We start from the raw sequence: 13,037 nt of genomic DNA on the forward strand, positions 1-13,037 counted from the left end.
TATTAGTTCTGGTTTTAGTTCTGGGTTTAGTCCTGGTTTAGACCTGGTTTAGTCCTGGACTGGATTAGTCCTGGTTTTAGTCTTGGTGTTAGTTCTGGTTTAGAGGCGCACAGGCGGAAGCGCGTTTTACACAGTGTACACTAGAAAACACGATCCACGCGCGGCGCACGGGAGCACGTCGGTGTCCGCGCAGTAATTACGGAAGGAAACGTGGTCCGCGCGTTCTCAGGTTAATGACGATGATGAAGGTGTGTGTTTGTGTTTGTGTTTGTTTGTGTGTTTGTGTGTGTTTGTGTGCGTGTGTGTTTGTGTGTGTTTGTGTTTGTGTGTATTTGTGTGTGTTTGTGTGCTTGTCCCCTCATGTGGCAGGTCACTATAGGACAGTAGTGCAGACATCATGAGCCTATGCAGGTTGTTTTCACCAGTGACGTTTAAGTTGTAGGCAATTTTATATTAGTTATTTTCTTTTATATTTCACGTCGGGAGAATAATTTCCAAGAAACGAATGTGTTTTACCTGTGCGCTGCTGCCTCTGTTCTACTGGCTCTTCGACTTCGTCCATTGTGCCTGACGCCGCCATCGTTAACATGACGTTTACATCGCTCTTACTGCGCGCGTTTTGTGTGGGTTTCCGGCAATGAGTGGAATTACCGAAATTAAAAAAAATAAAATATGTGTTTTTTGTGTGTGTGTGTGTTGTTGTCCCAACAACACATAAAAACAAGTTTTATAATAAAGCAACTCGCATACAGAAACAGAAAAGTTAGAGATTAAAAATGAGATTAACGCGATTAAAAAACATAACGCGCTAAATATGACTGTAATTAATTAATCGCAATTAACGCGATAATTTGAAACCCCTACTTTAAAGGTTGTATGGAGGATTTTTTTTGTTTCAAGTTGTCAATGATAGCATTATAGAGATGCAGTAGCCTTGTAATTATGATGACCAAAAAAAAGAGAATAAAAATTCATCAACTCTGGACGTGGTGGGGCTAAACATTTGCCAATAGATAACGACACTGCCTCGTTATCTGTTAGCTGACAGGCTGTCAATCAATCTCCCTACGTTTCTAGCGTAACTGACCTGCCTGCGCGCCGCCGGTACGTGGTTTACGTACGCCTGTCACACAGTCCACAGACGCAAGACGCACAGACGCTGTTTACTCCACCAACGCAACAGTTCTTAGCGGCTTTTTTTGACCTATATCTTCCTCGCAGTTAGCACAAAGTTTGTTGCAATGGCAGACAAGAATCCAGGAGCAGTTAGCCGCAAAAGAAAATCCATTTTTGAGGTCGCTGAAAGAAGAAGACAAGGGGAAAAGCAGTGAAGCCAAACTAAGGTGATTCTTGTAGATTCATTCCAGCGATGGCGCGACTGAAGCAGACGCAGGGTCTAAAGACTGACGCATTGGTCGCCAAATTACTCCTGGACAGGTAACTTCTGCTTATTATGAAAACGTACTTTATTTCCAAGAGCTAGACAAACGTTTTTCAGGACACAAAAGCGATATCCTATGTCTGAAAACGTAATTTTCAAGGCAAAGAAAGAGTCCGCTTGCCGCTGCGTGTTGTAGCTAGTTCATTCGCACGGAATCTCCACGCACCCCTCTCTGCACCCCTTTCCTGCTCCTCTCCTCTCCCTGCTCCGCTCTTCTCCCTGCTCCTCACTTCTTCTCCGTGCACGAAATGTCCGCGCACCCGCTCCCCCCGCTCCTCACTTCTCCGTCTTGCCTAACCAACACTGTAGTTAGTTGTTTACAAGTCATGTGCAGCGCACCGGCTGTAAACAAACCTGTTTCTGGCGTAAAGAGGAGGCGGGAGGAGGCGTTTCTACGTAGGGAGCTGTAGGGGAGGGGGGGTGGTTTCACGCATGCGCAACATTTGAAAAAGGACAAACAGTCGCTGGATTTCTCGTTCCTTGGAAAATCCTCTATACAACCTTTAATAACATTTTTAAACTACCTTTACTTAAGCAGAATTTTTCAAGTGATACTTTTACTTGAGTAACTTTTTATTATCTTTGTGTCTGTACTTTTACTTAAGTAACAATATTGAGTACTTCATCCACCACTGTCCATTTATTAGTGCACAAGAACAGTAATTATTAAAATTTCAGTTATTTAACACAATAAATTTAAAAATCTCAGTGAGCTACTTTGAGTTACAGGTTGGAGATATCTGCTATAGGCTTTTATACAGTTGTGACACAGCTAAAATGAATGGTTTTATATTTACATTTTGTTGAAATATAGCAAGTTTTATGGTCTAGGGACAGTCACTTTTAAGTATCAGGTTCAACATTTGTATTTGAACTAGAATTTACCTTTTACATACAGTGTTTCTTTATCTAAATTCAGTGTAATCAAAAGGACAAATTACCAGCACATCTGTGAGTATGACATTCCCTCACTGCAGAATCTGAAAACCACCCATTGGACTAAACATCCATTAGCTTCTGTAATGAGTTAAACGAGTGGAAGGGGAGCAGCTGTATTTTTAGGCTGACAGAAAGCTCCACAGCAGGAGGGCCGAGGTGTGGCGAGATCAGCGGGAATCAACAAAACACCGAGAGTGAATGAGACTAATGCCATCTGCTGAGCCAACATCTTTAACTCATTTAACACCTCATTTACATTTAGCACTGTGTAATCATCTGTCTCTGGGGTGATTCAAGCAGGGAACGGTCCAATTCAGTTTCATTTATCCAACCAATAATTAGCCTACTCAAATGTCACTCTGTCTTGTTTTTGCATTGGTTAGAAATGTGTCCAGTGAAATACATGTGTAGTCCTGGTAAGGATTTGTCCTCTATTGGGGAGGCTGAGGAGTTCTGCTGCTGTGGTGGTTAGAGAGTATAGAGTTCTGTATTTTCCGGACTATAAGTTGCTCCAGAGTATGAGTCGCACCAGCCAAAAAATGCATAGCAATGAAGAAAAAAACATATGTAAGTCGCACCGCACTTTTTGGGGGAAATTTATTTTATAAAATCAGAAAACAGGAACCGCCATTTCATCTTGAAAGGCAATTTATAGTAACAACAATAGAACAGAGAACAACAGGCTGTTAACATCAAATATGATTAACTAAGATTCAGGAGCAGGACCACGCCCTGACCGCTCTCTCCTCCTCACCTGCGAACCACAGCTCACTTTGACCACGCCTCTAATTTCCCGGAAGCCTATATGTAGCAGCATTTCCCATCATCCCAGTTTGTCTCAGCTAACTCAACCCCACCCTCCCACCCCCTATCTTGTTTGTCTTTCAGCCAAAAGACGCCTATGAGGGGGGTCCCGTTCTGGCTGGGCCAATTGCAGATGGAGCCCCCACCCAGAGTCTCAACCCAGTCATCCCCGCCCCTCGTTCATCATCAATAAACGTCTTCGCACTATGTCGTCCTTGGTGTGGTCCTTGCTAGTGAAATATAGAATAAACAACTTACCAAAAGAAGTTTACCAAACTCTCAATCTCACGCCAATCACTTATCTCATTGAATTCTTCATCCTCAGTGTCACTAAACGGACGTAAACGGACGTTGTCAGACTCAACATCAGTTCTAGTTAGAATTATTCCAGCCTTTCTGAATCCCGACAGGATGGTTCCGGTTGTCACTGAAGTCACATAAATTTTATTTTATTTCAGTGATACAGAAGTAATGGTGCGATCCACTGACATGATACAGACAGGACAGAGGCTCTTTCTGCAGGAGACAAGCGCAGTAGAACGCCAACTGTCAGCAGTTCAGGAGTAATAGGAGTAGCAACACAATACACCTTCAACTTTTGTTTTTTTGTTATACAATTCGCAGGACCACACAAACCATGAAAAAAGTGCAACTTATAGTCAGAAAAATGTGATATATGAATGTCTGCTTAGTAATTTCTTTGGACAGTGAGAGGAAGCCTTTTGCCATTAAATATTTATGTCTGATTGATTTATTTAAAGGGCTCATATTATGCTTTTTTCTGATCTGTTATAATGTTGTTTCCTCATCACGAACAGACCTGGAGTTAAGTTTTGTTTCATTCACTCATGTTTTAACACACAAATCCTGCATATTTAGTTCTTTTCTGAAAAGAAAAACACTCCTTGTTCCACCTTGTGATGTAATGTGGTAAAACAGGATGTGCCCCACTGTGTTTTTAAACTCCATACACCTTCACTAGAATCATTCGGAGGATTTCAGCCCTAGAAATGCCCGTCTCTCCTGAAGTAAAAATAAAAGGTAGCAATTAACTACCACTGCATGACTTTGCAAGGTTGAAAGGGAATTTGGGGTTTTGGAGATGTAGACAGATTAATAATCCAGAGTTACTCAAACTGTTACTCAAATGTGTGAATGAAACAAAACACAACTCCAGGTATGTTTTTGTTTTTTATATGATTTTAACTTTGCCTCATGTTATCTGGCGAGCAAGCATCTGATGATCCATTCCCATGTCAGCATTTTGTACCCTACCTCTTAATTTATGTAACATCTGTTTTCTTTTCTTGCAGGTGGCCAATCTGCTGCGTCTCTTCCAGATCCCTCAGATCAGCTACGCCTCCACCAGCGCCAAGCTCAGCGACAAAACCCGCTACGACTACTTCGCCCGCACCGTCCCTCCCGACTTCTACCAGGCTAAAGCTATCGCCGAAATCCTTCGCTACTTCAACTGGACCTACGTCTCCACGGTGGCCTCTGAGGGGGACTACGGCGAAACTGGCATTGACGCTTTCCAACAAGAAGCCCGCGCGAGACAAATCTGCATCGCCACCTCCGCCAAAGTCAGCCGCTCGATGAGTCGATATAGCTACGAAAACGTGATCCGATCTTTGCAGCAAAAATCCAACGCCAAAGTGGTGATCTTGTTCACACGAAGCGAAGACGCCAGGGAGTTGCTAGTCGCCGCAAACCGCATGAATGTGACTTTTACGTGGGTGGCTAGCGATGGCTGGGGGGCGCAGGAGAGCGTGGTGAGAGGTAGCGAAGCTGTAGCGGACGGGGCGTTCACGATAGAGCTTGCGTCGTACGAGATCCCGCAGTTTAACAATTATTTCACAAACCTGCATCCGTACAACAACACAAGGAATCCGTGGTTTAGGGAGTTTTGGGAGAATCAGTTTCAGTGCAGTCTCCATGATTTGGGGTGCGGGAAGCATTCGCTGAGAGACGTCCCCTTCCAGCCGGAGTCCAAGATTATGTTTGTGGTGAACGCGGTGTACGCCATGGCCCACGCTTTGCATCACATGAGACAGGCCCTGTGTCCAAACTCCACCAAAGTCTGTGACGCGCTCAAACCAGGAAATGGCAGGAAGTTCTACAGAGACTACATTCTCAAGGTCAAGTTTGAGGGTGAGTGCCGTTTTCATCTTTGTTTAAAGGGGGCACTATGTAACTACTCTGGTGGATTTTCACTACCTGCTTGTTTCCATGGAGATGTCTTGTCTTGAATGCTTTATATACGGTGAACTTACGAGATGGGCAGATGGGTGTTACTTCTTTGCTTGGAATGTCTCAGTGTGTGGCGTTAAACTCTTCTACTCTCTATCAGCCAAAAGTTTCGAGACACCACAATCCGTGTATCATTCGTTCATTCGTTTTTCAATATAAAACCAAAAATAAGAAAACAAACAAACAATAGTTTTCTTCATTTTTTGTCTCCAAAACCAAAATGAAAAAACGGACAACAATTCGCTTTTTCAGTTTTCGATTTTGTGTTTAAATTAATAATGGAAAAAACGGTTTCCCGTTTCCGTGACTTAAACTGTGATGCCTGATGGACTGAACCAGGACTAAACAATGTCCGGGTCCACGACCAATCCAGGACTGAGACTGGGACGAGACAAGGACTAAAAACGGTTTAGTCCTGGTTTAGTCTTGTTTTAGTCCTGGTTCAGTCCGTATGCGGTGCAAAGTCGGCATCACAGTTTAAGTCACAAAAATGGGAAACGGCCGTTATCCGTTTTTTCCATTATTCATTTAAGCACAAAATCGAAAAAACAAAAACAACAACAAATCATTATTCTTTTTTTTCATTTTGGTTTTGGAGGCAAGTAATGATTTTTCGTTTTCTTATTTTTGGTTTTATATTGAAAAACGAATGAACGTATGATACACGGATTCACCATCTCATTCATTTTCTTTCTACATGTTTACTACTTTGTACATTTGATAAACATACAAAAGACACCAAGTATATGAAGTAAAATATATGGAATTATGTAATGAAGAGAAAAAGTTATTCTATTTTTCGACAAAATTCGTTATTTAAAAGTGCATTGTCTGGAATGTTTCACAGTACGGTATTACACTTTGTGTCTTCATGGAGACCAAACCAGACCAAATTACAGGTCAGATCTGTGGAGAGGCAACCCCTCACAGTCAGAAAGCCTATTTTTCTAGGTATTTTTGAGCAATAAAGCACCTCTAAATCAATAAATGTAAGGCAGAGCTGTTTAATGTCATACTCCAGAACATTCCAGGCAGAGCAGCAACATATCCATAGAAACAAGCAGGTGACGGACCTCCAACCAAAAAGTTACACAATGCATCTTCAGCTTTTGTTTTCTTGTTACATAATTCCATACATCTTACTTTATGTATTTGTATTGTATATTTGTCTGTGTGTATTAGGGATGGGCATGATTAATCGATTAATCGATAAATTATCATTAAGAATTTCATCGATTACGTTCATTTTAATCGACAAACCCAATGTAGGTTGCTGTGCGTAGCGTGACCAAACAGGAGTCTGTACATGTAGCTCTTTGCACTCAGAAGGAGCGAGCAAACACAAACAGTCGGTCAGTCTGCAACGCAAATGAGTATTTAACGATGACTTGTACAAGAAATTCCACGCTTTTCGTTGCGTTCGGGACAAGTGTGAGTCCATGTGCACAGTGTACATAGCAGCACATATGTTTCGGTGTCCAGTGGGAAAAAGTTTTACCAAGTGAGAGTCGCACAATGTTGATGACGAGTCCCCACCTCCCACCCCCCGTACGGTGTCCAAACGCAAATCTGGTCACACTAACCTGTATTCCACTGAGTCATGTCTTTTAATCCAACAGAAATTGACCGCATCAGCGACACAAGAGCTGTAGTTTTATCTTCGCTGAGTTTCTGCAAATTAGCGATGCGGTTTTAAGTTTCGTTTTTGTGAGAGTTGCGCAAAACTGCGTTAAACACATTATAATGTCAAACGGATTGATGTGGCTCTAGAGTCATTACGGTTTATATGTCGTAAAGTTGAATTTATGTATGCAGATTAGTAGTGCAGATAGTAATAATAATGCTGATCATTTTAATATAAACACGTTAATGATTAATCGATAATCAATCGTTAATTCTTCCGACGATCGATTAAGAAAATTTCATCGAATGCCCATCCCTAGTGTGTATATAAAATGTACAAAGTAGTAAACACTTTTGATAGGTAGTATATCTAGTTACATCACCAGGTCAAGTTACGGATCACATCTGTACAGAGGTGATCCTGCTTACAATAAAAGCACAATGTTTTTCAATGTGTTTTTTAAGCAAATATCAACACTGTAATTGAATCTATGCGAGATATAGAAGTTTTCAGAAACTGTACAATGCCATACAATTTCATACAGTATACATACAGTATTGAAAAAAACATAAAACGTAATAAGAAATGTATAAGGAAGCACAGTCCTGTCTCTGGAAAAGTGAAGAAAAGTTCTTCATAGACTTCTGAATGCACCAAGCAAGGTTAAGAAATGAACTCTGAGTGAACTTATAACTTATAAGTAAAAAACATAGCGAACACAGTGAAAATCATAGATATATAGCAGAGTAGATGCTGCAAAACTTTAAGAAAAAAATTGCTAAACATTTTCATATCTTTTCAAGAAGTTTGTAAATGTAACTATGTAACTGTAATGAGACTAATGCATGAATCGTTATGCAAGATACAGGATCCTCTGTCAGCAAAAGCAGGTGGTTTGGAGCAGATGGAAGACTTTGGAGGAAGAAATTTGACTATTTTTGTGTTAAATGTCACAGATTAAAAGACTGCAGTGTTTGTATTGATGAAATCTATACAAAGAGCCATTTTTCACGCCACCATTTCTGAACTTAAATCTTCCTTATTATCCATTTGGCCGTTTCAGATACACAGGGGTGACATGGCTCTCACTTAAGGCTCCAGATAAAGCTGTAATGATTCAATTTGCACAAGATGAAACATTTCCACAGCCTCATGCAGCTCTTTAAGTGTGAACACAGACAGGCATAGCACCTCGCAAATGACAAACTCACACTTCTGCTTCAAATACGCCTGAATTATGTGTACAAGAACTACATAAATGACACTCTGGGTACTTTTCTGTGTAACAGTGATTAGAATTTGAATGAAAAAAAATAGAAAAAGCAGTAATTATTTAGGCATAAGTCCTCTGCAGAGAATAAAGTGTTCTTGGGTCTTGTTATGTACACAGTCAGTTTATTGTATAGTCAAGAAGACCTGTGCAAACATGTTCTGAAAAGCATGTCGTTATTGTATTAGGTGCTTTTTTATGTTTTTATTATATCGGGCTTGCAATTCCACGTGCGTGTTTCCATGGAAATGTAGTTCCTTTGTAGATAATATCCCTCAGTATGCCATAAAACCCATGTATGTCCATGGAGAGAGTTGCAACATGGTTTTAACTTTCTATTTCCATGGAATCATGCAAGGGTCACACCATCTCCAAAAAGTGATGCAGTGTTGCTTTTAGTAATGCAATCTGCTCTTAAATGTTAGGGCTCCTACATATGTTTAAAACTAATTGCAATGATTTTTAGATTTTTTTAAAAATCCAAATTCAGTTCAGCCTCATTTGATCCATTTGCCTGAGAATAGACATAGGCTGTATATCAGTTATATAATGAATACTTGAAACTCCTTTCTAACACTAAATACACAGAGGATTTTATGATCTTGAGATGTGAGATCGGATTACAACTAGGCTTTGTATTAATCTACAGAGACATCATATAGTACAGCTTTACACTGCAGTGTCTACTCAGTTTATTCTGTTTAACTATTAAGGTTTTGTGTGTAGTCATGTGATTTAATGTTTTGGCGGCCATACTAGAGGTCAAGATTGGGATTATTCAGTTTATTACAACGACTTTAAACAACGCAAATTACATAAAACTGTCCGAAATCACCAGCTTGTTAGATCATCTGTTATTAGAAAGATATAAAGCTAAAGTCGTGGAATAGATCCCAATCTAATTCCAATGGAGCGCTTTGTCAGTCTAATCAACGCTCGCTCTCTGTCCAGCCTTTAGTATCCAGATATTTACCACTACTTCATTCATTCGACATCATCCTACACCAACCAAGAACTGAAAAGCTACACGGGGTTAGAAGCTTATAAATATTTTGTAGGGAGATGCGTGAGATCTTTGGTGATCACCAAACATCACAACTGTTCCTGATAACAGCCAGGGGAAGTAGAATGGAGGTCAAAATCAGAGCCGGAGCGACCCAAGATGGTGGAAATAAAGGGCCGGGTTGGGGAGGGGGGGGTTCCTTGCGTGAGAACAGGGAGTGGGGAGGGAGATTCCATGCCTGCGAGCTTTATCAGCCGGGATCCAATAGAAAGATACTTTGGCCTCCTTATTTAGCAGATTGACTCCAGGCAGAACATCCAATAGCAACACAGGTTAAAACCATTGCTATTCAATTCAGATTTTATCGCACACAAATACTACACATTGGTCCAGATGGATAGTTTGGCCTTCAATGTGGTAGCATCAGCACCAGGTCACGTGGTTTTGTGACGTAGATGCAAAACCTTAATATGAAGCTTTTAATTACTTTCAGTGACTTCATTAACAAATTCAAATCTGCAAAGAACAAACTGACAACTTGATCCGCAACACCTACTCTGAGGGAGACCAGATGATTTCATTACATAATCATAAAAACTACAGTAAAATGATTTCCCTTGTTGTTAGCACAAATTTCCCATATTAATCTTATAATAATACCATTAGGGTTGAACAATGGCAGCATTTCCTGAAGCTATTGTGGAAATGAACTCACTCTTGTTTATTCATGCTGATAAAGAGGGTATTGAATTTTGTGCCAGTTTTTGTTTCAGGTGGATAGACATAAATCAAATCTTCAATCTGACAACACAGAAATGTGTCTGCTTAGTTTTGCATTCACACTTGTTTGGTTCTGGTTTGGTCCAGTTCTAGTCCAGGTTTACTCCTGATCTAGTCTTGGTTTGGTTTCGAGTACAGTCCCAATGTAGTCCCCATTTTAATGTGGTGATTGTGCAAGAGTGATTGCACCTTACAGGTCCTATGCAAAATTTAGTCTTATAAGCTTTAAGCCAAGTTATAATGTTGTTGCCGCCTCAAAAAGCATACCTTGAGTTGTGTCTTGTTTCATTCACACATGTTTGAATAACCCTTTATTATTAGTCGGTCTACATCTTCAAATTGCAAAATGCTTGTGGTGTCATGAAGTGGTAGTTTTCAAGTTAACAGATAACTTTTACCTTTAGGTCAGTAGAGACTGGCAATTCCAGGGGTGTATTACCACATAATATCACAAGGTGGAACAGTTCAAGAAAAGAACTCAGACTAAATATGCAGAGTTTGTGTGTTGAACATGGGTAAATGAAACAAAACACAACTCCTGGTATGTTTGTAATGAGTAAATAGGGGTGTAGGGTCCTCACTTTCGCCTTTCGAGAGAGTGAGGACTGGGGCATGACGACTGTAGCTTTGCAAGGATTCATGTGGTTTGGAGGGACGTAGTCAAGGTGGGGTGGCAATTGTTGTCAAGGCGGCTGCCCTAACTATAAAGCACTGCGGGAAACACTGCCACCCCAATCATGGACAAGTTCCCTCTGAATATTAAAGAGTCGAGCCTTCCATGTAGCTGCACATGTAGTGGCGAAATGTAAACACACAAATTGTACAAACTCACTCGTGCACAGCCCTGCACCGGACCGAACATCTCGTACCAAAAAGGTTCGGCATGAATACATGTACCGTTACACTGCTTGTAAACAATATCATAACATAGTGCAATATGGGACCTATGGGGACACCTGTGTGTCACATGAACACCACCAGTTGGAATACTTTCAATGTTATTTTTGCCAATTTTTTAACACATATTTCTTCTATTCTCTCTTTTAGCTCCTTTACATCCCCCTGACCGCCAAAATGTGGTCCGCTTTGACACCTTCGGAGACAGCATTGGCCGCTACAATATCTTCCACTACCACAAGGAGGAAGGCCGTTACGTTTACCAAAAAGTTGGTTACTGGGCCCAAGGTCTGGTCCTCAACACCAGCCGAATCCCATGGCCCTCGCAGGTCGTTCCCACCTCCCAGTGTAGCGACCCCTGCAGGAAGAACGAAGTGAAGAACATGCAGCCTGGAGATGTGTGCTGTTGGATTTGCATACCCTGTCAACCGTACCAATATCTTCAAGACGAATTCACTTGCGCAGACTGCAGTTTTGGACAATGGCCTCTTGCTAATTTAACTGGCTGCTACGACTTACCAGAGGAGTATATCCGCTGGGAAGATGCTTGGGCGATCGGACCGGTGACCATTTCATGTCTGGGAATGATGTGCACCGTGTTTGTCATTGGGATTTTCCTCAAGCACAATGAAACGCCCGTCGTCAAAGCTAGTGGGCGCGAACTTTGCTACATCCTCTTGCTGGGAGTGCTCATGTGCTACTGCATGACTTTTATATACATCGCTAAGCCCTCCACGGCAGTTTGTACGCTACGACGGCTCGGTTTGGGTACGTCCTTTGCAGTATGCTACTCCGCGTTGCTAACCAAGACCAACCGCATTGCCAGAATATTCAGCGGAGTGAAAGATGGCGCACAAAGACCTAGGTTTATAAGTCCGGCGTCGCAAGTGGCTATATGCGGAGCGCTAATATCCTGCCAGCTGGTTGTGGTGGTGGTTTGGATGCTAGTTGAAGCTCCAGGAGTGAGGAAAGAAGTTAGCCCGGAGAAAAGGGACATAGTGACGCTGAAGTGTAACAGCAGAGACACTAGCATGCTAATATCGCTAACGTACAACTGCATCCTGATTATCCTGTGCACCTTCTACGCGTTCAAAACCAGGAAGTGTCCCGAGAACTTCAACGAGGCAAAGTTCATTGGGTTCACCATGTACACCACCTGCATCATCTGGCTCGCCTTCCAGCCAATCTTCTACGTCACCGCCAGTGATTACAGGGTGAGTACCAATTTGTTTTGATATAGGATGTATTCATACCATAAAATACCAAATAATGGCTGGGGCATTTATTTGTTTTAATCACTTAACAGACCAGGCATTTATTTGAGACCAGGTGACAATTTGGGGCAGGCGATTAATTCCTTCCTTACAAAAATCTTGCTCAGCAAAACAGGGAAAATCTGGTGCTCAAATTCTTTTAACCTTTATGACTATGGCCCCGTCCACACTAGTACCTATTCGAGTCGTTTTTGTTGCAGATGCAGTGTTCATCCACACTAATCCAATGGATCTGATCCTGCACCGTGTGGACGCCAGAAAATGCAGATATGCTGATGTAGGACTATGCGCCACAAAGTAATTCATTGTCAAAATGCTAAGAGGCTAGAATATATGTCCATTCATATATGTGGTCTATGTGTATGATCTGCAGACATATAATCTGAAAGGTTTCACATGAACCATCTCTAACACGATAGAAGCACAGAACAGACTCACCATCAGCAGAACACCCCTCTGTCACAGAAAGAACACTCATATTCCCCTGAGTCATGTCCTTTAAGGGGCGTTCACACCAAAACGTCAAAAAACGCCTTGACGCCTCTATTTGGAGCCTTTGCATTTGAGTTTAGACGCCCCCGACGTGCGTCTTTGACGCCGTGAACAAACGGGACAAAAATACTTGACGCGCGTCCGTTGCCCTGGAAACAAGAGCCCGGTCCCGGTCTTTTCCCGAAACAATATCAGACCAGATGAGAGAGTGTTTTTATGACATAAAACATCAGCGGAGGAGATCGGGTCGATGACTGGGGCGT

The 13,037-nt window shown here is 41.7% G+C and overlaps 1 protein-coding gene across 1 annotated transcript in view; it reads left to right on the plus strand.

Moving 5' to 3' along the window:
- Nucleotides 1-12,561, plus strand: part of LOC110168421 (metabotropic glutamate receptor 2-like) — a 51,375-nt gene extending 38,814 nt beyond the window's left edge. The window contains exons 2-4 of the mRNA XM_055160915.1: nt 4,498-5,335; nt 11,159-12,222; nt 12,483-12,561. Of these exons, the coding sequence (XP_055016890.1) occupies nt 4,498-5,335; nt 11,159-12,222; nt 12,483-12,518 (1,938 nt within the window). The 3' untranslated portion in view covers nt 12,519-12,561. The remainder of the gene's footprint in view (nt 1-4,497; nt 5,336-11,158; nt 12,223-12,482) is intronic.
- The last annotated feature ends 476 nt before the right edge of the window (nt 12,562-13,037 follow it).

The sequence above is a fragment of the Boleophthalmus pectinirostris genome, unplaced genomic scaffold, assembly GCF_026225935.1.
Source record: "Boleophthalmus pectinirostris isolate CB_2022bp ecotype Guang Dong unplaced genomic scaffold, ASM2622593v1 HiC_scaffold_3, whole genome shotgun sequence".
NCBI classification, from domain to species: domain Eukaryota; kingdom Metazoa; phylum Chordata; class Actinopteri; order Gobiiformes; family Gobiidae; genus Boleophthalmus; species Boleophthalmus pectinirostris.